This window comes from Miscanthus floridulus, chromosome 16 (genome assembly GCF_019320115.1).
Source record: "Miscanthus floridulus cultivar M001 chromosome 16, ASM1932011v1, whole genome shotgun sequence".
NCBI classification, from domain to species: Eukaryota; Viridiplantae; Streptophyta; class Magnoliopsida; order Poales; family Poaceae; genus Miscanthus; species Miscanthus floridulus.
The window spans coordinates 17245268-17271169 of record NC_089595.1 but is presented as its reverse complement, the minus strand read 5'-3'; the positions used below and the strand labels follow the sequence as shown (position 1 = coordinate 17271169).

Here is a 25902-nt window from a genome sequence, read left to right as displayed (position 1 = left end):
ACATACTTCGTCATTGTTGCGACTTGCGACATCAGCAGCGGCAATCTCATTCGTGAGCAACGCAAACAAATGCCCCTAGGCTTGAGAGAAACCAGCGTCCAAGCACCACTCTTTCCCTTCAGTACGTGATTGCTCTAGAGGCCGTGTCTGCTGCGCTTGTTGCCCGGCCTCTGAAGACCCTTTCATCGCGTTCCTTCCAGACAGTCCATGAATCCATGATATGAGCAGCACCAGTGAGTCAAAACCTGCTCACGCTTAGGCTTGTCCAGCAGACGGCGCTGCCGCAGCCACCATGTCACCAGGTCATCGTCAGCTTCAGCTCTCGCCAACAAACCTTCAAGGCCAAACGGGCGCAACAGCGTGAACCATATACTTCCCGCGCAAACACGCAGCCCAAAAAAAAGATGGCTGACGGTCTCAGTCGCCTGAATAAGACATATATAAGACTATTTATTTTCCTACTATAAAAAAGATAAGCGGTTGACAGTCGCGCTGCCGATTCATTGATCAGTCACAGTCAGCACTCAGCACCACAAGAGCATCATCATATATTATTGCTAGGGAAGTACAAAATACAAATTAGCTAGCTTGCGACGCATGTCGTTTAGCCCGCTGCAGACCCTGTCGACCATGGCGACGAGTGCCTGATTCCGGAGCGAGCTCTCGCGGCACATTTCCCGGATGGCTTCCACGTGCTCCTCCTCCGACCTCTCCCAGCAGCTGCCCTTCACCCTCTTCTCCGCGCACACGTCCGTTGCCGCAAGGGCAGCGGGCCTCTTCTTCGTAGGACCGCAGCCGCTTCCGATGACGACCGCCGGCGCCGTCGCCGCCATCCCGCCGTCGTTCCGATTGCTCGTAGCTCGACGCCTTGATGAGGATTTGGGATCGACAGATTATACGGCAGCCTCGATGTGGCGTGCGTATATGGTTGCGTCGTGGCGCGCGTGCCGAGCGTAGCTAGCGTTCTCATCCTCCATCTCGGACTCAGGTCCGGTGCCTGGCGGGTTTCAAGAACTAACGTGCATGGAAGCTCTGGAAACCGATCAGGATTAACGTCCCTGTGTCCATCACTGCTTTCCGCTAAGAAGAAGATACTAGACACGAATTCGAGTTCATATAGCTCTGCTTTCTTTCTTTGCTACTAGATAGATCGCCGCTGCCGTGTCTCCACCGTACCACGATCCATGCACGGCACCACTACCGATGATCATGAGGTGGCAGACAACACCCCATCGTCCACAGGCAAGAGATCCTAGCCTAGTAGGCATCTAAAATCAGACGTCTCACAAGCCTGTCTGGCCCAGACAGCATTTTATAGCTACCACCAGACAACATTTTACAGCTACCAACCAAACAGCCAGCCTGTAGTTTTTACTTGTTGTCGACTCTAAGGCCTACCTTAAACAAACCAATTAGTCATTCATGGAAACAAGGTGACTCATGCCTGTTGCATTGTTATGTTGGACGTACAAATAATTAAAGTAACCCCTATTTACATCTGAATTACTCACCTACCATTATGAAACATACTTTTTTTAAAAAAAACTAAATTTGCTTCAAAATTACGCAACTTCATATAACTATATGGGACATGATTAAAACAGCACCCTAATTTTGCACCTAAATTACCCACATTTGTCATTATAAAAAATAAAACAAAGTAACTCCTAAATTTGGTTCTCAATTTAGCAACATATATATATGTCATTATGAAAGATATTATAAAATAATCTCTTTAATTTATTTCTAAACTACCCATATCTATAGATATATAAGAAATAAATTTAAATATCCCTCAAATCTATTTCTAAATACAAATATAAGGTATTTATAAAAAATATATTCAATAACTATAAAGTATTATATATTTTTTGAATCACGTACACACTTGTATCTTTGTGTTTCTCTCTATCTCCCTCTCTTGGCAAAAAAATATTATGAGTGGAGATAATGTAGAGTGTAGGCAGGACCAGTATAAAATGCATCCGGTGCTAACTAGCATTCCGGTGGCATGATATAATTCATAGCTACCGCATGTTGGATTGAAAATGTATGGAAGGCATAATATATAAATGTACATTGGGGAACGATGGGGAATTAGCAGTAGTAAGTTAACTGCTAGTTAGGTTGCCATATGCATCCATATCCATGGCATTCCGGAAGCACCTATTGTATCCAAGCTTAGTGTTTTTTAATTATTATCTTGAGACATTGGGGGCTACCAAATTCAGCAAAGCCATAGTCAGGATCGTGATAAGGTGAATCTTCTCTATCCAATATTGTTTGGAGATAAATAGTGTTAGGACAACAAGAACCGTATGACAAAACCAAATGAAATTATTTACAATGGTTTAGGGAAAATTGGATGGCTCATGAGGACCGATCTCACAGCTAGAAAGGCAGAGGCACCAAGAGGCACCGTATGCCTACTAAATGGCACCCAGAGGCACCGGATGCCTACTAAATGGTGGGGTCATAGGCACCATATGACTACTAAATTGGTTGGATTAGCACAAAAAAAAAGGTGTGATAATTCCATTTTCAAAATGTTTTTATGTAATCAAGGGTAAAATGGTAAATCTATAATAGAAGAATAATGTTTTGAGTAGTATAGTTGGTGTGGATGATTGAAGCTAAAGATCCATAATAGAAGCGACAAGATCATCTCGAATTTAAATCTATAAGAGAGATTTTATCACCAATAGAGCTCACCAAGATAAGATTGAAGGCTATTTGATTTGGTGGCCCTAGCTGAAATTGCAGTCTTTAGATATTAATAAACAAAAAAAATGAAGAGACAAGAATGATGACGGTAGCTCTAAATCTGGCTTAGAGATCATGCAATAGTAAGAAGACAATTATAATCAAATAAATAAACAAAACTATTGGTAAAAATAATATTCGAATAAAAAATCTAAATACTGCAACAAGCAAACTAGCTACCTGTTTTATTTGTGTGGGCAAACTTGCTAGTTATTGGAGTAACTTAAGCATACTGCTCTGGTAGTCAATTTGGTTAAAGAGACCCCACGGTGTCAAACATGATGATGTCGTCTGGTCTCGAATTGTGGGGAACACAATGTCCTTGAACAAATCTTATGCGGCCGGTACTCTATTTTATTGAATGAAGTCATGCATAATACTTGTTTCCTCAAACATAGTTCACGAACCTAGCTTTCATCAAAGATTGATCCACGTAGAGTGACGAAAATCAATGGTAAAACCTAACTAAACTACTGGGTACTGAACCGCAAAAATAATTAACATACTCTCTTATGAAAACTGAGATATCTAATCGACGTTGCATTGCTTAAACTACTTATTGAATACAAACTAAGAAATTTAAACTAATTCTTGTGTATGCATAGTCATGGATGAATGTATCTCTCATGCATTAGAAAGAGAATGGCATGGCGCCCCTGCCGGCCGTCGCCAGCAGCCCCTCCATATGCTCATTATCTACGTCGTCGTGGTTCACCAGGACCGGCGCGGCCAGCTTCTTCTGTTCTGGCGCAGATGGCGTCCACAGCAGCTACCATGTTGTCCTGCTGGCCAGCAGCCACCACAGGGGAAGAAGCGATCATCGCTGCCGGCGCCGGGTCGGAGAGTCCGCCGCCGTCCGTGGCGGACGCCTGCTGGCGACAGATGGCGATCTGCTGTCTAACAAACTGGAGCTCCATCTCAGAGTCGCGGACCTGTCGCCGCAGTTCTTGTATGATGCCGACGCAGCCGCCGATGGGTCGGCCGCGCGAGCCTCCGACTGGTAGATGAGCGAGCGCATGGCCGCGGGGCCGTACTTGGTCAGCGTCTTCTGGATGTTGCTGGTGCCGAAGAGGCGCTGGGCGTTGGTGAAGCGGCTCTGCTGGTCGGCGGGTAAGTAGGGGGCGAGCAGGCAGTCCGGCCAGGTCGCACTTGCGCCGCCAGAACTTGCACGCCGCGCATGCGTGGTTGTGCACCGTGCTCCTGCTCCCGCCCCCGTGGCCGGTGGGGGTGGGCCACGGGGCGCGGGAGGAGGACGCGGAGCCTAGAGAGGCGGCCGAGTCGTTGGTGTTGGTGGCGGCGGTGGCACTAGTGTCGACGTGGAGGTGGAGGTGATGCGGTGATTGGCAGCTGTGTCTGTGGCTTTGACGAGGAGGTGGACATGGTACACGCGCTCGAGCGGCCGTCGGGGTGGCGTCGGCGTCGGCGTAGGGATAGGAGAGGAGAAGATCGAGAGGGCAGCGGAGCGGAGCGGATCGCTCTTTCCTGCGCCTCTCCTCTTCACCGCAAGAATATAGTGGGCGGCTGGCGATTAAAAGAAATTAGCTCGCCGTCGCCGACGCCGAACGAACAACCTCCATGCACGCGCATGGATGCATGCGCTCGTTCGAACAATCTCGATTCAACAAGTAGCAGCATTTGCATGCGCTAGATAAGAGAGAGTTGAGATGATCGAGATCTGTGAGCCCTTCATCGGACCCGGTAAGGAACCGGTCACTTAGCTTGTTGGATGATCGATCAGTTTGAAGGCCGAGTTACCCGTGCTCGATCGATCTGCATGCATGCATCCACCACTAACTGCACCGCAACGGAACAGGGAGGACCGGATCTGTTTCGTTTATTTTTTTTTAGAGTTAAATGCACCAGAGCTTCATTAGCTTGTGAGGAGGTTTCGGTTAGGTCCATCAACTTCTAAAGTGGCTTTTTGGGTCCATAAACTTTGTACACCGTATCATCTAGGTCCATACCTCTGCACGTTGGCTTCTCGTGCTGACGTGGCATGATGCCGTGGCCATGCAGGCCAGCCGCAGCCCCGCAGGTGCGTGAGCAGAAGCCGGTGGATGGCGCCGCGCCATCCCACATTGAAAGCGTATATCTCTCCAACCAGACCGAGTTAGACTTTGGCACTTTAAGCAAAGTTGGAGATCTCGCGTAGCTCTACAACATTTGTTACTACCTCTTATGCCAAAACTAAACGGATTCAGGGTTAAGAGGGGACAAAGATTGATGTTTCCGTGTATTTCTGTGGTAGTATTGCATGAATACAGAGCGCGGCCTCAGGGACGACGGCGGCTGCGGTTGCGACCTCACGTGCACCGATACGTCCTCGCGGAGAAGAGCAGCCCGACCGGCAGCCCCAAGAACTGCAGCATCTCCCCTGCGACGGCCAACAACGCCAGCGCGCCGGCGCCGACGCCTCCGGCCGGCTCGCCGGGACCACACTACTGGATTCAGGCGCTTCGGCAAAGGCTACTTTGCCCTCGGCAAAGTCTTTGCCGAGGGCAGCACTCGGCAAAGAGCCTCCGGTAAAAAATCCGTCGGCAAAGAATTCTTTGCCGAGCGCCTTTTATCGGGCACTCGGCAAAGTCTTTGCCGAGTGCAATCTCGGCACTTGGCAAAGAAAAGTGACCGTCACGGCGCCGGTTCGTTAGGACATATATGTTTTGCCGAGTGTCATGTCAGAGGCGCTCGACAAAGATTTTTTTAATTTTTTTTTCAAAATTTCTTTGCCGAGTGCCCTACCGGGGAGGCACTCCGCAAAGATTTTTTATTTATTTTTTAATAATTTCTTTGCCGAGTGGCCTGCTAGGTCGGCGCTCGGCAAATATTTTTTAATTTTTTTCGTAATTTCTTTGCCGAGTGCCCTGTCAAGGCGGCACTCGACAAATATTTTTTTTAAAAAAAATCTTTGCCGAGTGCCCTGGCCTTGGCACTCGGCAAAGCTGGGAATTCTACAAATGCTCCAAACTTTCTCCACGTGCAACAAGACAACTTGCCCTGGCCCCGATCGCATGTGGTGATGTTTGGCTTTTAGGCATCCGACGTCACAACTTGCTCTAAACTTTCAATTTTTTACCACGGCCTCCACATGCGATAACAAGACACCTCGACATGTTTCGTGATTTTCGGACTTTGTTTGGATTTTATATAATTTAAATACACTTTTCCCGCAAGTACATCGTCATGTTACGACAACAAGATGCTCGTAATTTCATGCGAGTTCCTAGATTTGGCCTCAACATACGCCAAACATCATGAATACCATTTTTTGAATGACCAAATTCTATTATTTCATGTACATGCAGTTCAAATTTGAAATAGTCGGAAAAATTCAAAGAAACAAAAATAATTAAGGAAATAGTAAAAAAACTCAAAATTGTCCCAAATTTTGAAATGGAGTTTTAATTACTGTAGCAAGGCCCCAGAAAAAAATTTGGCCAAAAAAACAAAAAAAATTAATTTGCCGAGTGCTAACCTTGGCACTCGGCAAAGAAGCCTTTGCCGAGTGCTAGGTCACAAGGCACTCGGCAAAGAATTTTTTTTTAAAAAACTCTTTGTCGAGTGCCTAACGGCGGGGCACTCGGCAAAGGCTGACGGCAGGTGGCCGCCGTCATGCCGGCCATCTTTGCCGACGGCCAAATTTTGCCGAGTGTCGGGCACTCGGCAAAGATTTTTTTACCGACGGCCAATCTTTGTCGAGCGCCCGGCACCCGGCAAAGGAAAATTTTTGCCGACAGCTAAAGTTTGCCGAGTGTCCGGCTCTCGGCAAAGGCAGATTTGTTGACGGCCTATCTTTGCCGAGTGCCGCTGGGTCCGGCTCTCGGCAAAGATTGCCTTTGCCGAGTGCCCGACAGAAAGCACTCGCACTACCGGACTCTCGGCCGGCAAAGACGAGTTGACGCTCGGCAAACTATTTGTCGAGAGCAGCTCTCGGCAAAGAGCCGTTGGCAAAACATCTAACGGCAAAGGATTCTTTACCGAGAGCCCCTCTCGGCAAAATATTTACCGAGAGTAATGGCAAGGCTCTCGGCAAACTCTAGCTCTCGGCAAACTAGCGTGCCCTAGTAACGGCCAAACGATCGCTAACGGTGTGACAGCTTCTTTGCCGAGAGCGACCGTCGGCAAAGAACTTCTTTGCCGAGAGCGACCGTCGGCAAAGAATTGTTAAAAAAAAGATTTGCGGTCGAGGTGGTTTTCAAAAAAAATAGGTTTGCCGAGAGCCGACCACCAAGCTCTCGGCAAAGAGGCAGATTTGCCGAGAGCCCTACTCTCGGCAAAGAGTCCAGAGAGCATTTTTTTATTTTTGTTTATATTTCCAGCTTCAACAACACATATTTCACAAATATAACACATCATCCACATCACATATATCACAAATATGTCATCCACATCACATGTCTCACATTATAATCCATCTAAACATCTCAAATCCAACAACACATGTCCATCTCAAAGTGCTAAGTTCATCTCACCCAAGTTCATGTCACAAAATGCTAATACATGATGAAGAACAACAGGCTCCCACCCTCCCGACGGCGGCGGCTGCTGCGGCGGAAGGTGTGGATACGGCTGGTACCCCGACCCTCCTGACGGCTGCTGACGCGGCGGAAGTTGTGGATACGGTTGGTGCCACGACCCTCCCGACGGCGGCTGCTTAGGCACATCATTCGAACCCGCCGATTGATTCTGCACAAAGGAGAAGAAAAATTAGTAATTATAGTAATACTAAGGCATATAATTGTAATCTAATCGTAGACAAGTCAAAATTTATAGAACTAGGTATAAAATTGTAATCTAAGCCTAGACACATCAAAATTTCGGCAGCACCTCCCCTGCACGGTGGGGTTTCCAAAACCTGCAAGAAAACCAATGGCACGATGGCCGCCCACCACATATCAACGGCACGATGGCCGGCACACATATATATCAACGGCACGAAGGCCTCCCATCACATATCAACGGCACGATGGCCGACATGCATAGTAAAGAGCTTTTGTTAGAGAAGTTGAACTCGCGTATGAGTAAGGTGGGTATGGGTAAGGCGGTGGAGGAGCGAACAGCTCTAGTGGCGCTGGACGACCCATCGTGATGCCAAGACTTGCCACGTACTGAGCCAAGGCGTCAAACCTCGCTCGCTCGGCCTCCCACCTCTATCGCTCGGCCTCCCGCTCCCTTTGTCGCTCTTCCTCCACCCTAGCCTTATGCTCCTCGAGCGCATGCACCTGGGCCTATAATTTTTCACCGCATTGTTACAAGCAATTTCGAGGAATGTAAAACCAATGAACGACGAATAAAATAGAAATAACCTGTAGTGCTGCCACACGATGCGTCAAAGTGTCCTGCCTTGGGCGTATGGGCACGCTACTGCTCGTGCTGCTTATCCGGACCTGTGAGAGAGTGGGAGTGGTGTGCGGGTCGAGCGTGCTATTGCCGATGAGGTACCGCCCATGCTTCTTGCCTCCTCCCACCCTCATGATGATGTCGCCGTCAATGTACGTGGTGTGCGGATCCTAGTCTGCCCCATGGACTCCCCTTGCTGCCTCGGTGTACTGACTGATGCGCTCGGGGATGCTCTCGTTGGTGAACGACTCGGCTGGGTCGTTCGGGTTCTAGTTGATGTTGTCTGTCGCCTTGCCCTTATGGGCCAGAACCCATGACTTGAGCTCTCCGCATGGCTGGTTTTGATGTGTAGCCGACTGCGAGAAAAACAACAAGACGATTATAAATCATGCAGGAATAAACGTCTGAAAGAATAAATGAAGCTACACCAAGTCACGTACCCATCTAGCCCTGAATTTGTGGATGTTAAGGTTGCCCTAGTGGTGTGATACACCTGGCATCAGCAAACGTCATTCCTGGAGGACGGTGTGGTTATCCGCCCAATTGCCACTCACCCACCTGTCGACCATCATCTGATAGGCCCACATTTTATTGGCGCACCAGCCAGGAGGCACCTGTACGACATCAAGTACATTGACAGATATAAGAACAATTCAAGCCTACCCAATCTCAGAAGAAATCAATATTGATGTTGTATATTTACCTTCAGGTACTGCTCTTTGGTCAGATGCATTAATCTTGCATCTTCTTTCTTTACCTTCCGATGCTCGTAGATGGCACAGTAATCGATGATGGCCTAGAGCCGCGCCTCGTAATGCATGTTTGAGATGCAACCTCTAAAAGATTTGGTCGACGCCTTGGCCGCCCTTGCCTTGTAGCCCTCGGCGCATTTGAAGAAGTCCTGCATATAGAAAAGATGTATCAATACACTGGTTCAAGAAACTCTAGCGAATGCAATGTATTGAGTAAAGTAGTGGGAGGAAGACTTACCCAAAACTCGCACATAACCCGCTCCGCCACGCTTTCGTACGTGCGGCCCATCTCGTCCTCCGCATCAGGGGCAGCGACGTAGTGCTCGTATGTGTAGGCCAGCTCCAGAGCTTTGGCGTAGCGAACCAAGCCTAGGAGTGTTCCCTGCAGAGAAGACCCAGGATGCCATTGGGCAACCTTTTGTGAGCACCTGGGACCATGACCTTCCAAGACCTGCGTAAGTGATTAAGAAAAAATGTTAGTTTCCATTGTGATTCTATCATATGTAGGAGCGAAAAAATGTAAAAGTTACGTACTTTTGCCCAACAGGTCGAATGACCGGGCGTAGAGCCTCAGGTATCGGCCGCTCAGGTAGGCTCGCCGGACCTCGTTGGTAGACACCCGAGGTTCCGGTGGAACTAGAACCTCCTGCCTCGGCCTCCTGCTTGTCCTCCCGCTCCTCCTGCTCGTCCAGCTGCTCGGCCTCCTGCTCGGCCTACAGCTCGTCCCCTCCCTGCTGAGCCTGCTCGTCCACCTGCTCTTCCTCCCACTCCTCCTTGGGCTCTGGTGCTGCTGCTGCTACAGGCTGAGGCCACCCTCCTCCTCCTCCCCTGAGGTGGTGCCGACCCCGCAGCTTCACCTGAGGGCCCTGGTGTACTACCCCCCATGTCTTAAAGCGACCTGACCGCCCGCAAAGCTCTGCGGCTCGCCATCTTTGCACAATCACCTACAAGACATAAACAATAAGATCGGATTAGATGGATCATAAACAAGACATTATTATAAAGAGATGCAAAATAAATAAAGCATAATTAAAAAATAACATAATATTACATGTATTAGAAATAATCATCCCCATCGGGATTAGCTGGATCATATCTCTTATCATCACTATCAGCCATGTCGAAATGTTCAACACTTTCCAAAGGAGCAACTATGTCATCATTGCCATTGCCAATATGTAATCCTTCAAGTAACGCCAAGTCCTTCGCATTTTCCACCTCATCCCCCTTGTCCACATCAACATCCATTTCATTGTCTACTTCCATTTCCATAGCTCCGGTTAAGTCAATCTCAAAAGTCCCTTGTAGGCCCTCTTCTTGATAGAACTCTCCATCATATGTGTTTGGGTCGAAGTTGTAGTCTTCGGCGTTTGGGGAAGGTGCTTTACCGTGCGGCGATACCTTGTGCACAATATCCCAACCCTGAAGACGAGGGTCCCTTTGGCATGAGTAGGGGAGATAATAAACTTGTGTGGCCTGTTGAGCCACAATATAGACATCCTTTCCGCCATAGACGGAATCCTGTCGAATTTCTACTAGCCCAAGGGAAGGACTTCGTCTCGTTTCTTGAGGATCAAACCAATGGCATTTGAATACGACAGGGTTAAGAGGTTTGCGACCATGAAACCTAAGTTCGTATATTTCTTCAATTCTTCCATAATACTCGGCCCCATCAAGGCCGCCAGTAAAAACTCCAGAATTCGTGGTTCTTCGATTGGGCCGGCTCTGCTCGTGTCTTGTTGTGTGAAATCGGTATCCATTCACATCATAACCAGAAAATGACTTGACCCTATGTTCAAAGCCATTGGCAACCTGTCTCAACTCTGGATTCATAGTCAAATCGGTTTGGCTCTGCAAGGTCAAGGAGGATAGATCGTTAAATTGGAATGTACAAGCAACTGGGAATGTCAATCGGCGAACGAGCTAAATTGCATAGTACCTTTTGTTTGAACCAAGAAATAAAATTGGAGATTCCATTTCCCGCACCCTGATGAAGAATGGTGTCACATTCTTGCAGGGTAGGTTCCCTTGATAGATGCCAGTTCTCATTAATAAACTCCCTGTAACAACGAGAAACAAGGAGGTTGGATGCAGAATGTTGACGGCATATTTAATTAACAAGTTCGTGCAAGAAGCCACTTACTGCATGTACGGCTCCATTTCGGTAAGATTGGTGAACACATATATAATGATTGTGAGCCACTCTTCGTTTTTCAACAACAATGAGGTCGCATCACTCGCACTTCCAAGTTGCCCTTGGAAAAGGCTGAGTTTTGATTGATTTTCACCAGCATTGTAACGAGGGGGGCGATTATGCACGCTAGGAAGCTTGTCACCATAGTATGCTTGTGTGAAGTTAGTAACCTCCTCTAGAATGAATGCCTCCACCATGGAAGCCTCGATTTTGCATTTGTTTCTGCATTTCTTCCAAAGAACCTTTAGACATCTCTCGATTGGATAGCACCAACGGGCCTACATGCCCCCCCCATTCATGCCTCATACGGGAGGTGCAGAATCAAATGCTGCATCGGGTTGAAGAAGCCGGGTGGAAAGATCATCTCCAACTTACAGAGCAACACAGGTGCTATTTTTTCCAATTCTGCAACCACGCTACGAGATAACTCCTTGGCACAAAGCTGGCGAAAGAAATAGCTCAACTCGGCTAGCGTCTTCCACACATGCTCAGGGACATAGCCTCGGAGCATCGCCGGAAGAAGACACTCAATCCATATGTGATAGTCATGACTCTTTAGGCCGTTGATTCGCAAGGTAGATAAGTTCACTCCCCTCCTCAGATTCGCTGCATACCCATCAGGGAACATTAATGTTTTGAACCATTCTAATACTTCTCTCTTTTGTTCCGGTTTCAATCTGTAATCGGCCTTAGGCCTTGTCCATTTCTTGCCGCTTCTAGGAGGTTGCATGTGTTGCTTTGGTCTATCACATATCGTTGCCAGGTCCAGTCTCGCCTTTACATTGTCCTTCGTCTTATCCTTAATGTCCATGATCGTTGCCCAAAGCGCCTCGGCAACATTCTTCTCGGTGTGCATTACATCAATGTTGTGTGGAAGAAGAAGGTCGTTATAATAGGGGAGCATCATCAAGGGCAACTTATGAGTCCACATATGCTCCTCACCATATCCCACGAACCTACCATCTTTTTCATTGATTCGGAGAGCATCTATCTGATCATGAACCTTGGCACCGGTCATCATCTGTGGTGCGGGGTCTGTAACCATGACACCTTTAGTAAAGTTCTTGATGTCTCGTCTGAATGGATGCTCAGTAGGGAGGAATTGTCGATGTTTGTCGAACACGGAATATTTGCTGCCCTTCTGCAGCCAATTGAACTGTAGAGCTGCCTTGCACAAGGGGCATGGAAACTTCCCGTGAACACACCAAGCGCTGAATATCCCATATGCTAGGAAGTCATGCATGGAGTATTGATACCAAACATGCATGTTGAAGTTTGTCTTTGTAGCTCGATCATATGTCCATACACCATGGTCCCAAGCATGGACCAGTTCATCGAACAAAGGCTCCATGAACACACCCATGTTATTCCCAGGGTGTTCTGGAATTATCAACGACAAGAACACATTCTGTCATTGGAAGGAGACGCTAGGGGGGAGATTGAGAGGGATAACAAACACGGGCCAACAAGTGTATGGGGCAGCCATCATTCCATAAGGATTGAACCCATCTGTTGCCAGTGCAACACGCACATTACGTGCCTCCCCACTTTTGTTACGATGAATGTTATCAAAGTGATGTCATGCTTCACCATCGGCTGGATGTACCATCTTCTCAGGACTGTATCTTTTTCCATTTTTGTGCCATATCATCTGTTTTGCGGACTCCTCTGTCATGAATAGCCGTTGGATCCTCGGTATGAATGGAAGGTACCATAGGATTTTCACGGGGTACGGACTCTACCTCTTCTCACCATCACCAGAGTCTACCTCCAGATACCTAGAGGATTTACACTTTGGACAGTACTTTGCATCTGCGTGTGCTTTTCTAAAGAGGACGCAGCCCTTCGGACAAGCATGTATCTACTCATATGGCATCTTAAGTGCACGAAGGACCTTCTGCAATTTGTACATGTTCTGTGGCAGAAGGTGACCGGCTGGAAGGATGGAGCCAATAACTGTCAACATTTCATCAAAGTTCTCTCGACTGAGGTTGAACTAGGACTTTAAGGCCATTAAGCGTGAAATGCCATCAAGCTTTGAAATCTGTGTGTGGCCATGAAGGGGTTTCCCTGCCATAGACAACATGTCGTAATACGCCTTTGCGCTTGCCTCTGGCTCCTCCTCCTGCTGCCTATGTCCGTCAGCGAAGTGTGCTTCGTGAAAGTCATATAACCAAGCTGCTACCCCGGCATCAGCATTGTAATCCTCGACACGTGGTCTCACCACCTCCTCTCTCACACAATCGGCTTCACCGTGGTGGGTCCACTGGGTATAGTTTTTCGTAAATCCATGCCTAGCCAGATGTGAAGTCATCACCTCCTTTGTCTGCCTCTTTCTGTTCTTATAGTTGATGCAGGGACAAAAAACGGCACGCGCTCCGGGAGCCTAGTCAAATACTTGCTTGATGAAAGCCTCGGTCTTGTCGACCCATTCTCTGGTAATCTCACAGGCGCTCCGGTGGCCCGAGTACATCCACTCACGGTCATCCATCCTCTAACATATATATCACCAAGTAATAAATATAACCATGGACTTGCATCTACACGTCGTTCCTACCATCTAATAGGTAAGGATAGGTCATAATCCCACCCGAGGATGCATAGATGGTGTTAGTTCCCATGGTCTGGTCCTATCCGAAACATAATTTCGGCAGCACCTCCGCGCTGTTCTCCAAATACACGTCCCGATAGGGAGATTGTGTATCCGGAGAACAACAGGAAGGTACTGTCAAAACTCTGTCTTGGATCGGAGCAGACCATGGAAACTAACACCATCTGCGCATCCTCGGGCTGTCCAAAAAAACGTGGACAATTCGAAACAGATACGGTTATTGATATGCAAAGATCTGCATATTTCTAACCGTATCTCTTTCGAACGGGAGACACCTAACTGGGTTACGTGGAGATACATGACCAGGACAAAGAAAGAGTGGTTATACCTTAGGTGGCGGTGAAGTCAGGCTAGCGGGGCCGTGGCGGGTCGGTGCAGTGGCGAGGCGACGTGGTGCGGGCAGACCTAGGGACACCGGGGTACTCCGACTCGGCTCCTACAAAAAGAAAGAAAGAAGCAAAATAACGTCAACTCAAAAATTCGGCAGCATCTCCCCTGAACGGTGAGGTTTCCAAACCTGAAAGAAAACCACGGCACGATGGCCGACAACCACATTTATATCAAGGAACCACATGCAGCTTAATTATCAACTACTACTACTCTAACTACTACAACTACTACTACACTAACTACTACTACCACTACTAATACCACTACTACAACTACTAACTACTAACTACTACTAATACCACTACTAATACCACTACTACAACTACTAACTACTACTAACACTACTACAACTACTACTCTAACTAATGCAACTACTACTACACTAACTACTACTACAACTACTAACTACTACTACCACTACTACTACCACTACTACAACTACTAACTACTACTACAACTACTAACTACTGACTACTACTACTACCACTAGTACTACTTAGACTACTACTACAACTACTAACTACTACTACCACTAATACTACTTAGTATACCTTGTTCCTCTCCGCGGCGAGGGCAAGGGCGAGGCCGACGGCGAGGATGAGGCCGAGGGCGAGGCCGACGGTGAGGACGAGGCCGAGGGCGAGGATGAGGGCGAGTCGAGGCGCGCGCGAGGGCGAGTCAGGGCGCGGGCGAGGACGAGGGCGAGTCGGGGCGCGCACGAGGGCGAGTCAGGGCGTGGGCGAGGACGAGCCCGAGGTCGAGGACGAGGAGGGGCGCGCGCGGTGGGGCGGGCGAGGAGGGGCGCGGCCGATGCCGGGGCGTGGCGTGGCTAGGGCTGGGTGGGCTTGGACGGGCTGGCCGGCCGTGGAGGGCACGACCAGCGAGCGCGGCCGCCGCGGCGCGCGCGGCCGTGCGTGGCGGGGCTGGGGCAAGCCGGCGGCCGCCGCCGACGCGCGCGGGCGGACGTGGCGGGATGGGGCGGGCTGGTCGGGCTGCGGTGGCGCGCGAGGCTCGGGCGGAGCGGCGGCGGCAGCGCGTGCGGCCGGGCGTGGCGGGCTGGGGCGAACCAGAGCGGGCTTGCGAGGCTGCAGCGGCGAGGGGGCTCGGGCGACGGCGAGGCTCGCGGCGGCGGCACACCGAGCTGGGCGACGCTCCTTGCGGCGATGGCGGCGCTCCTCGCGGCGGCGGCTGTGTGAGTGTGTGCGTGAAGAGTGAGAGAGATAAGGCGCCGAAATGGTTAAGTGTCTGAAGCCACTTTGCCGAGAGCCAGATCTGGGAGGCTCTCGGCAAACCTTCCCCCTTTGCCGAGAGCCCCTAGATCCGACTCTCGGTAAAGTTTTTTTTTCAAATTTTGTTCGAATTTTTTTAACTAGCTAACTGCACAAAAAAATATTAAAAAAATAAAAATTATTATTTGCCGAGAGTAGCTCTCGGCAAACTGAACAAAAAATGATATTTCTAAAAAAAATTAAATCTTTCCCGAGAGCAGCTCTCGGCAAACCATTGATCTAGGCCACGTAAAAAAAAGAAATCTGCGCCGAGAGCGGGCCTAGTTGCTCTTGGCAAAGAGCCTTTGCCGAGAGCAATCCCCTGAAGCTCTCGGCAAATAATATCCAAAAAAAAATTAATAAACAGCAAACGGCTCTGGAAAAATATGAAATTTTGCCATGTTACAACTTATGCTCTCTAATGGCTATACAAAAAGTTTGGAACTCCAAAACTAATTCGACCGTGACATTGTTTGAAAATCCTAATGGATCCTTCTCAACTTTATGAAACTTATTCGGAGATGTCTCAGATTGTAAGAATCATACGCAACCACTTGTGCGAAATATTTTCAATTTTTTACCACAGCCTCCAAGTGTGATACCATGACTTCATTGCAAATATCACAATTTTCCGACTTTGTTTCCTTTTTTAAGAATTTTTAAATCGTTGGGCGACATATGTTCGTGGTCTTCGATTCGTAAAAGAAAAGGTGAAAAAAACGTCAAAAAGATGTTATTTGCCCTCAATAATGCATAAATAGCATGAATATAATTTTCTACTTATTTTTTTCCCGTGTTTAAATCAATCGCTGTTCAAATTTTAATCGATTAAAAAAACTCCTTGAAATGCAATTAATTAATTATATATAGCAAATAATTACAAAAATACACAAAATTTTAATATTGAGTACAACCTGTAGTATGTCTATAGAGAAAAAAGTTTGGGGCATATGAAAGAAAAAATAATTTAATTGGAGAGAGTTAGGAGAAGAGAAACACATGCACATGAAATATAGAAACCACATTTGCCGAGAGCCTGGGAGGGGCTCTCGGCAAAGAGTTTTGCCGAGAGCAGTAACGGAGGGGCTCTCGGCAAAGCGGTGACACCGTCAGGGCAGGTCACGGCTATGGGCCCACGACAATGTTTTGCCGAGAGCCTGATTTTGCCGAGAGCGCGGCCTACGGCAAAGGACCGTTTTGCCGACGGGCATTTTTTGCCGAGCGCGACTCTCGGCAAAACGGCCCACTTCGCCGAGAGTTGTTGCTTGCCGAGATGCAGGCTCACGGCAATCATGTCACTTGCCGACGGCCGATGTTTGCCGAGAGCCGCGCTCGGCAAACGTTTTCTTTGCCGAGAGCCCGCGTTTTTGCTCTCGGCAAAAATCTCGGATCTCGGCAAAGGACGTTTTTCCGGTAGTTCCTGGATTTGGCCTCAACATACGCCAAACATCATGAATACCATTTTTTGAATGACCAAATTCCATTATTTCATGTACATGCAGTTCAAATTTGAAATAGTCAGAAAAATTCAAAGAAACAAAAATAATTAAGGAAATAGTAAAAAAACTCAAAATTGTCCCAAATTTTGAAATGGAGTTTTAATTACTGTAGCAAGGCTCCAGAAAAAAAATTTGGCCGAAAAAAACAAAAAAAATTAATTTGCCGAGTGCTAGGTCACAGGGCACTCGGCAAAGAATTTTTTTTAAAAAAACCCTTTGCCGAGTGCCTAACCACTACCGGACTCCTGTAGTTTGCCGAGTGTCCGAAACACTCGGCAAAATACATAAAACACTCGGTAAATGGTTCGCCAAGTGTAACACTCGGCGAACAGCACTCGCCAAAAACAGTGACGGCAAAGCCAACTTTGCCGAGTGTCTTTTATCGGGCACTCGGCAAAGCCTTTGCCGAGTGCCCGACACTCGGCAAAGTTGAAACCGAAAAAAACCCGAAAAAAATGGGATTTTTACCCAAAAAAAATAGAATTTTTTTTTATCGATGGAGGCCCCCACCGGCCAGCGCCCACCCATCTCTGACATTTTTCGCGTATATTTCATGGCTACGCGGCCGACGCGATTCGAACCCGAGACCTCCCGCTGTGCACGTACCTCCTCTACCACTACACCACACTCTCACTTGTGTCTGGATTCCGTTTTAGTTCCCAATATATTATACTAAACCGAGTGTAAATTGCATGTTTGAGGCCCTAAATGAATTCAAATAAAAAAGTTGTAAACTACAAAGTTTTATAACTTTTCGAGATCTACACTTTTAGTTTAGGAAGTTTTTCCATCCGAGGTCGTTTCCAAAATTTGAATTTTAAAATTTTGAAATTGAAACACAGTTTTGCATGACAAGATGTTTTCAAATCAAAAAGTTGTAAACTACAAAGTTTCATAACTTTTCGAGATCTACACTTTTAGTTTAGGAAGTTTTTCCATCCGAGGTCGTTTACAAAATTTGAATTTTGAAATTTTGAAATTCAAACACAGTTTTGCATGACAAAATGTTTTCAAATCAAAAAGTTGTCAACTACAATGTTTCATAACTTTTCGAGATCTACACTTTTAGTTTAGGAAGTTTTTCCATCCGAGGTCGTTTACAAAATTTGAATTTTAAAATTTTGAAATTCAAACACAGTTTTGCATGACAAAATGTTTTCAAATCAAAAAGTTGTCTATTCATCTGATTTTAAAATGAGTATTTGGGACCCTAAATGAATTCAAATGAAAAAGCTGTCCACCACAAAGTTTTATAACTTTTGGAGATCTACAACTTTTATTTTGGTAGTTTCTCCATCCGAGGTCGTTTACAAAATTTGAATTTCAAATTTGAGAAATTGAAACATAGTTTTCCATGACAAGATGATTTCAAATGCAAAAGTTGTTAACTACAAAGTTTCATAACTTTTCGAGATCTATAACTTTTGTTTTTGCTATTTGTCCATCCGAGGTGCTTTAAAAAAATCAAATTTCAAATTTTTGGAAATTCAATCATAGTTTTCTTGACAAGATTATTTTAAATCAAAAAGTTGTCAACTACAATATTTTATAACTTTTTGGGATCTACAACTTCCATTTTGGCAGTTTCTCCATCTGAGGTCATTTACAAAATTTGAAATTCAAATTTTAGAAATTCAAACGTAGTTTTCCTTGACAAGATGATTTCAAATAAAAAAGTTGTCAACTACAAAGTTTCATAACTTTCTGAGATCTACAACTTCTATTTTGGTCATTTGATCATTTACTCATCAGATATAGTGGTAGTAACATTATTCACAACAAATGTTACATATCTCTCTTATAATTTATGAAACTATAAGAGAGATGTAAATTTTGTAAACAATGTTACTGTGACAGAACCGCCAAATCTAATGTCTCCCAGTAGTGCTTGTCTTCCATTAGACACTAAACACTCAAGGGAGAATACTAAATTACGCGGTCCAATCGGGCGCACTCCAAGGGAGAACCAAAAAATCCATATTTTTCCATCAGGATCACAAATGAGAGAATAAAGCTTACATCATTTTAACCATTTCTTACATCACCTTTAATACAACATCAGAGTGTAATATTTATTGTTATAACAGCGGAATATAATCATATTATCAGAGTTATAAACAATTTAATTGAACAACGGAATATAAACATGTGATCAGAATTACAATGGAAATAAATATCTATTCATGACATGATGAAACATCGATATATAAACTTATGACAACAGATTATAAAACTTTTATTTATAAAAACATTTAGTGAGAGTTATAAATAAAAACTATGATCGCAGCGTAAAGGAATCCTCTCTGAGCTCACTAGGAGGAATCCGCACACAAGGGTCAGCTCTAGCATCCGCCTTTCACCTGCAACAGGGGGAAATAAAGCCCTAAGTACTTAATTGTACTCAGCAAGACTTACTCGACAGGAGAAAAGAAAAGACTCTAAGGATATGTAAGGCTATCTAGCTTGTGGGTTTATTGCATCTGCAGGAAGCATTACTAAGCCTGCGTTCTTATATTCGATTTTTATTAGTAGTGCATTAGTTCATTAACTAACCATTATATGTAAGCACCTATGTTACTTTCAAGCAGGTGGTAAGCAATCAGAGTTCTTTTTTTCCATCTTTCATCTTCTAGTTCTTACTATGGTGCTAGACCATCGACAAATCATACCGGATCGCCCGGCGATTCACGAATCAATGCCCCAACTAGGTACCTCGAAAACACACGCCCCGCTTGTACCCTAGGCACAAGCAGGACCAACTCACTACCCTCCTATCATGGGGTCCAGGTCTCCGTCCAAACTAGGACTCCAACACCAATATGGCTAGAGGGGGGGGGTGAATAGCCTATTTCAAAATCTACAAATTAACTAGAGCAATTTGATTAGTATGACAAATAGCGTAATGCAAACTTGCTCTAGCTCTACAAGGGTTGCAAGCCACCTATCCAACAATTCTAGTTGCAATGATTACTTAGGCACACAAACTTGCTACTCCAAAGAGCTCAACTAGATGAATGTAAATAATAAAGCAAGCTCTCAATTCTAATTACACTAAAGAGCTTGTATCAACTAGTTTGCAAGAATGTAAATAAGTAAGTAGGGTGATTATACCACCGTGTAGGGGATGAACCAATCACAAGATGAAGATCAAGCCAATCACCGGGAGAATGCAAATGACAAGAGACAACCGATTTTTCTCCCGAGGTTCACGTGCTTGCCAACACGCTAGTCCCCGTTGTGTCGACCAACACTTGGTGGTTCGGCGGCTAAGAGGTGTTTCACAAACCTCGTCCACACGATAGGACACCGCAAGAACCGACCCACAAGTGAGGTAACTTAATGACACGAGCAATTTACTATAGTTACCTTTCGGCACTCCGCCGGGGAAGGTACAACTCCCCTTACAATCACCGGAGACGGCCACGAACAATCACCAACTCGTGCCGATCCTCCACCGCTGCTCCAACCGTCTAGGTGGTGGCAACCACCAAGAGAAACAAGCGAAATCCGCAGCGCAACACGAATACCAAGTGCCTCTAGATGCAATCACTCAAGCAATGCACTTGGATTCTCTCCCAATCTCACAATGATGATGGATCAATGATGGAGATGAGTGGGAGGGCTTTGGCTAAGCTCACAAGGTTGCTATGTCAATGAAAATGTGCAAGAGTTACCCCTTGAGCCGGCCATGGGGCTATAAATAGAGCCCCCATCAAATAGAGCCGTTGTACCCCTTCACTGGGCAAAACACGCTCTGACCGGACGCTCCGGTCATACCGACCGGACGCTGGCCCTCAGCGTCCGGTCGCCCGATGGACGCCACGCGTCACCAGCTTCAAACGCTGTTCGTCAGATTTCAACGGCTACGAAGTTGACCGGACGCTCCGGTCAAAACTGACCGGACGCTGAAGCCCCAGCGTCCGGTCGTTTCCAGTAAGCTCCCCGAGGCATATTTTTCCGACCGGACGCGTCCGGTCCACCTTGACCGGACGCAGCCAGCGTCCGGTGCTCAACCCTTAGCCACTGTGCAGACATGTCAGTTTGACCGGACGCAGAAACCAGCGTCTGGTGCATCTCAGGTCCAGCGTCCGGTGCAACACCGAAACTGGCGACCTCTCTGCCAGCTCGACCGGACGCAGCCTTTCAGCGTCCGGTCGCTGAGTGACCCAGCGTCCGGTCAGTAGACCGACGCCAGCATCATTTCGACCAACTCCATTTCAACTCTAACTTCTTCACCCTTGCTCAAGTGTGCCAACCACCAAGAATTTTGCATCCGGCGCAATAGAAAATAGACATCTCAACCCTGCAAACACCTTGCGCACATGTGTTAGCCTTTTTTTACAAATATTTTCAAGGGTGTTAGCACTCCACTAGATCCTAAATGCATATTTAATGAGTTAGAGCATCTAGTGGCACTTTGATAACCGCATTCCGATACGAGTTTCACTCCTCTTAATAGTACGGCTATCTATCCTAAATGTGATCACACTCACTAAGTGTCTTGATCACTAAAACAAAATGGCTCCTACATTTTATACCTTTGCCTTGAGCCTTTTGTTTTTCTCTTTCTTCTTTTCCAAGTTCAAGCATTTGATCATCACCATGCTATCACCATTGTCATGATCTTCGTCATTGCTTCATCACTTGGAGTAGTGCTACCTATCTCATAATCACTTTGATAAACTAGGTTAGCACTTAGGGTTTCATCAATTAACCAAAACCAAACTAGAGCTTTCACCGGACTCAGTGCGGTGCAAGGACCTCCTAACCCAAAAACCACCCTGACAGTCAGTCCAGAAAGAGTCAAAATCCATGACATGAGAGTAACAAGTCTTCCAAGCGCCCATACCCAAGTATGTGCTCGAGATAATAAATCTGTGACTTGCCTAGAGTCTTATACAATGGTCGGTCTTTGACCGACACGGATAGGGAAAGCAGTGTAACTAAGCTATGCCCCGTTGGCCGCAGGACACAACCTCTTACACCCACCAATACCCAAACCATATCCCTGCTCGGTTACTATTTTCCTTTCCACCATTTTATATTTTCTAAGTGATAATAATACAGTAATATATTTCCTATCTCTCGCGAGTGACATGCAATCACTCGACTTCTATCGGAGTCCTGTAGCACAGCATTCTACATGATCCTGTCATACTAGTAAGACTCATGGGATAAAGGTTTATATATGCGAGTGGGTTTCATTCAACTCCTTAAAACTTAATGCACAAATATAATTTAAAGTGTAGAAAAGTATGGGTTATGCACCGGGGCTTGCCTGGGTAAGATATATACTAAAAAGTTAGTATCTGCATCTTTAGATCATCCACCATCAACTGAATGGAAAGCCCATTGCATCGTCTCCTAGAGAGAATACCATTACCCCATCCTCAGATTCCCAATCATCTTTCAATTGATCCGTTGATCCATCCTCGAACCTATATGATATGTATTGATGCAAATGCATAGATGTAAATAATCAACGACAGTCGAAAAGCTTAGAAATCTGATCACGTCTCACAAGCTAATGACATAGCTCTAACGCTGGTCTACGTATCCCTGTTGTCAAATAAGGCAGTACTTCCCAACCCATGTTTTAGTTATACAATTCCAAGGTGTTTCTTTATTCCATTATATCAATTTAATCTTTATTCAAAATAGGGCATCATTACCTATCTAGTAAACTAATTATTCTTGAGCTACAAAAATTACAGTGAGCAGCTAATATTGCTAGGAACCTACTATAAAAATTTTAGATCCAACACTATTACCAATTTATCACAACAATTCCAACAAGTTTATATTTTTATAATATTAAGTATCTCAAATTAATTATATAGCTTCCAAGAATATTATCAAACTATGTGAACAGAATATACTAGCAGATAGATCATGTTTTTAGAAGACTAACAAAATTTGTTTCATCATTTTTGGACAAATACACAAATTTATATTGATTTTATAATTTATATCCTAAACTAAATTAACAATCACTTTAGAAAACTAAAGGGCCAGCGGCCACCGGATCAGCCCAGCGGCCTGCTCGGCGAGGTCCAGCAGCAAGGCAGCCTAGGTGGGGCACAGTGCATGCGTGGCGTGAGCGGCCCAAGCGCGGCGGCACAAGGCCGGCCTAGTGGGGCCAGGCGGCCCAGGCGCGGATGGCCTAGATGCACAGGCAGCGGCCTAACGTGGGAACGGGAGTGAGCGGCCCAGCCAGAACAGCCGACGGCCCAGCAACAGCCCACGCACAGCGGCAGCAGACCGGCCCAGTGCGGACAAGCCTAGGTGCGGTGGAAATCTTGCACTAAGACCCTTGGACTTTCCCCGAATTAACTAAGCCCTTTCTTGTAAAGTTATGAGTCTTGCACTTTTGTGAAATGGACCCGATAAAGAATCCTATTTGTGCTTCCTCACCTTCTCAAAATAGAGCACCGAGCAAAGCCATAGACCGGCGATCGAATCCGACCATGCGCTCGTCGACGGCGGTGGGGAGGCGGCCTCACTGCTTGCCTGATGCCAGGCGCACCTGCCGGAGGACGCGGCTCAGCCAGAGCAGAAGCATGGTGCCTCGGTCACGTGCGCCGATGCTCAGGACCGGGTGGCTCCACGGTGAGAGCGCGCCGGCGATGAGGTGGTGGTGCGGCTTGCCGGACAAGGGCGACTGCGGGGCAACGCGGGCCCAAGTGATCACTTGTGGAGATGTCTGGGTTTTAGGCATCCGATATCGCAACTAGCTCAAAACCTTCTCAATTTTTTACCATAGACTCTACATGCGATAACACGACGCCCCGACAAGTTTCGTCATTTTTGGACTTCGTTCGGATTTTATATAATTTAAATACACTTTTCCCGCAGGTACCTCGTCATGTTACGTCAACAAGATGCTCAAAATTTCATGTGAGTTTCTGGATACGGCCTCAACATACACCAAATATCATTTTTGAACGACCAAATTCGATTATTCCATGCACCTGCAGTTCAAATTTGAAATATTCCATAAAATTCAACGAAACAAAAAAAACTAACGAAATATAACAAAAAAGTCAAAATTGTGCCAAATTTGAACATGGAGTTTTAAATAATATATTAAGTCTACAAAAAAATAATGGGGCAAAAAAAACAAAAAAAAATTGCCAAGTGTCGGCCCTGGCACTCGGCAAAGAGGGCCTTTGCCGAGTGCCGGGAAGTGGCACTCGGCAAAGAATTTTTTAAAAAAAAAACAAAAGCCTTTGCCGAGTGTCGACCCAGCCCGGCACTCGGCAAAGGAGGAAACCCTAACTAAATGTGTGGGCCGGCCCACACACTCACTCACTCCACACAACACACTCACGCACGCACACCCCCATGCCCGCCGCCGTTCGCCGCCGCCAGCTCGCCCCGCGCCCGCCCCACTCCACAACGTCCCCGACCGCCCCGCGCCGCCCCGTCCCCGACCCGCCCCGCGAACCCCATGTCGGCGCGCCGCTGGCCCGACCGCGCCCCGCCGCGACGCCGCCCCTCCCCACCCCGGCCAGCCTCCGGCCACCGGATCCAGGGCGCCCCGGCCGCGCCCGGCGCCGGCGCCCCCTGCCCACCCTCGCCCCGCCCCGGCCGTGCCCCGCCCCGGCGCCGCCCCGCCCCACCCCGATCGGCCTCCGGCCACCGGTTCTAGACTGCCCCTGCTGCTCGGTGCCCCGCAGCGGCGTGCCCGACGCCGGCCCAAGGCAGCGGCCCCGGCGAGCCCGCCGCGGCCCTGGTGGAAGGAGGAAGAAGGTAGCAGGAAGAGGAAGGAGGAAGAAGAAGGAGGAAGAAAAAGGAAGAAGGAAGAAGAAGAAGGAAGAAAAAGGAGGAGGAAGAAGGAGAAGAAGGAAGAAGAAGGAAGAAAAAGGAGGAGGAAGAAGGAGAAGAAAAAGGAAGAAGGAGGAGAAGGGGAGAGGGGGAGGAAGCCGAGGTGGAGGGGATGAACGTTCGTCCATGTCGTCCGCGCCGTTCGTCCACGCCGTCATCCCCGCCCTCGCCGGAGGAGAAGGTAAAGCCGTAGGGTTGTCAGCCATCGCGCCGTTTATGTCATTGACGGCCTTCGTGCCAGGTTTGTGGTTGTGTTGGCCATCGTGCCCCAAATGTGGACGTCAGCCATCGTGCCGACGATTTTTCTGGTAGGTTTTGGAAACCTCCCCGTGCAGGGGAGGTTCTGCTGAAATTTTCAACTTTTAGTGATGTTTTTCTTCTTTTGTAGAGCAGGACCTGTCGGAGGGGACCCGGAGCACCTCGGCGACCCTGATTGTCTTCGTCAGCGTTGTGGTCCTGCCTGCACAGCGCCGACTCGCCACTGCAACAACTCGCCACTACGCCGCTAGCCTGTCTCCACCGCCACCCTAGGTATAATTGAGCTCTCTTCCTTACCATTGTAGTACGTAGATCAGTGTAGCCTAGTTAGGCGTCTCCCGTCTGAAACAGATATGGTTGGAGGTATGCGGATCTCTGCATATCTATGACCGTATCTATTTCGGATTGTCCACGTTTTTTGGACAGCCCGCGGATGCGTAGATGGGTTAGTTTCCATGTTCTGCTCGGATCCGAGATGGAGTTTCGGCACCACCTCACTGTTGTTCTCCGGATACACACTCTCCCTTCTAGGACGTGTATCAGGAGAACAACGGGGAGGTGCTGCCGAAATTCTGTCTCAGATCGGAGTAGAGCATGGAAACTAACCCCATCTACGCATCCGCGGGTGGGATTAGGACCTATCCTCACCTATTAGACAGTAGGCACGCCGTGCAGATGCAACTGATGGTTATATTACTCCGTTATGTGTATATGCTAGATGATGGATAACCGTGAGTGGATGTACATGGGACGCCCAAGTCAGGCTCAAATCACCCGTGAATGGATGGATAAGACCGAGAAATTTTTGGACCATGCATTTAAGGCAGCTAAGGGAGCGAGAGACACGTTCTGTCCCTACATCAAATGTGAAAACAAGAAAAGAAAAACAAGGAAAGTCATGGTGCAGCATCTTTGCAAGTATGGATTTATGCCAAACTATACTTGGTGGGTGTCCCATGGTGAAGCCTATCGTCCTAGAGAGGAGGCCGTGAGACGACGCTTG

At 47.1% G+C, this 25902-nt stretch overlaps 1 protein-coding gene and 1 pseudogene across 1 annotated transcript; one reads left to right on the top strand and one right to left on the bottom strand.

The window, feature by feature from the left end:
* Positions 1–3169: 3169 nt before the first annotated feature.
* Positions 3170–4842, bottom strand: LOC136510344 (uncharacterized; annotated as a pseudogene).
* Positions 4843–24158: 19316 nt separating this feature from the next.
* Positions 24159–25172, top strand: LOC136510343 (alpha carbonic anhydrase 8-like). The gene is made up of 2 exons (XM_066504829.1): positions 24159–24566; positions 25035–25172. The coding sequence occupies exons 1-2, from the start codon at positions 24159–24161 to the stop codon at positions 25170–25172; spliced, it is 546 nt and encodes a 181-aa protein (XP_066360926.1).
* Positions 25173–25902: the final 730 nt, after the last annotated feature.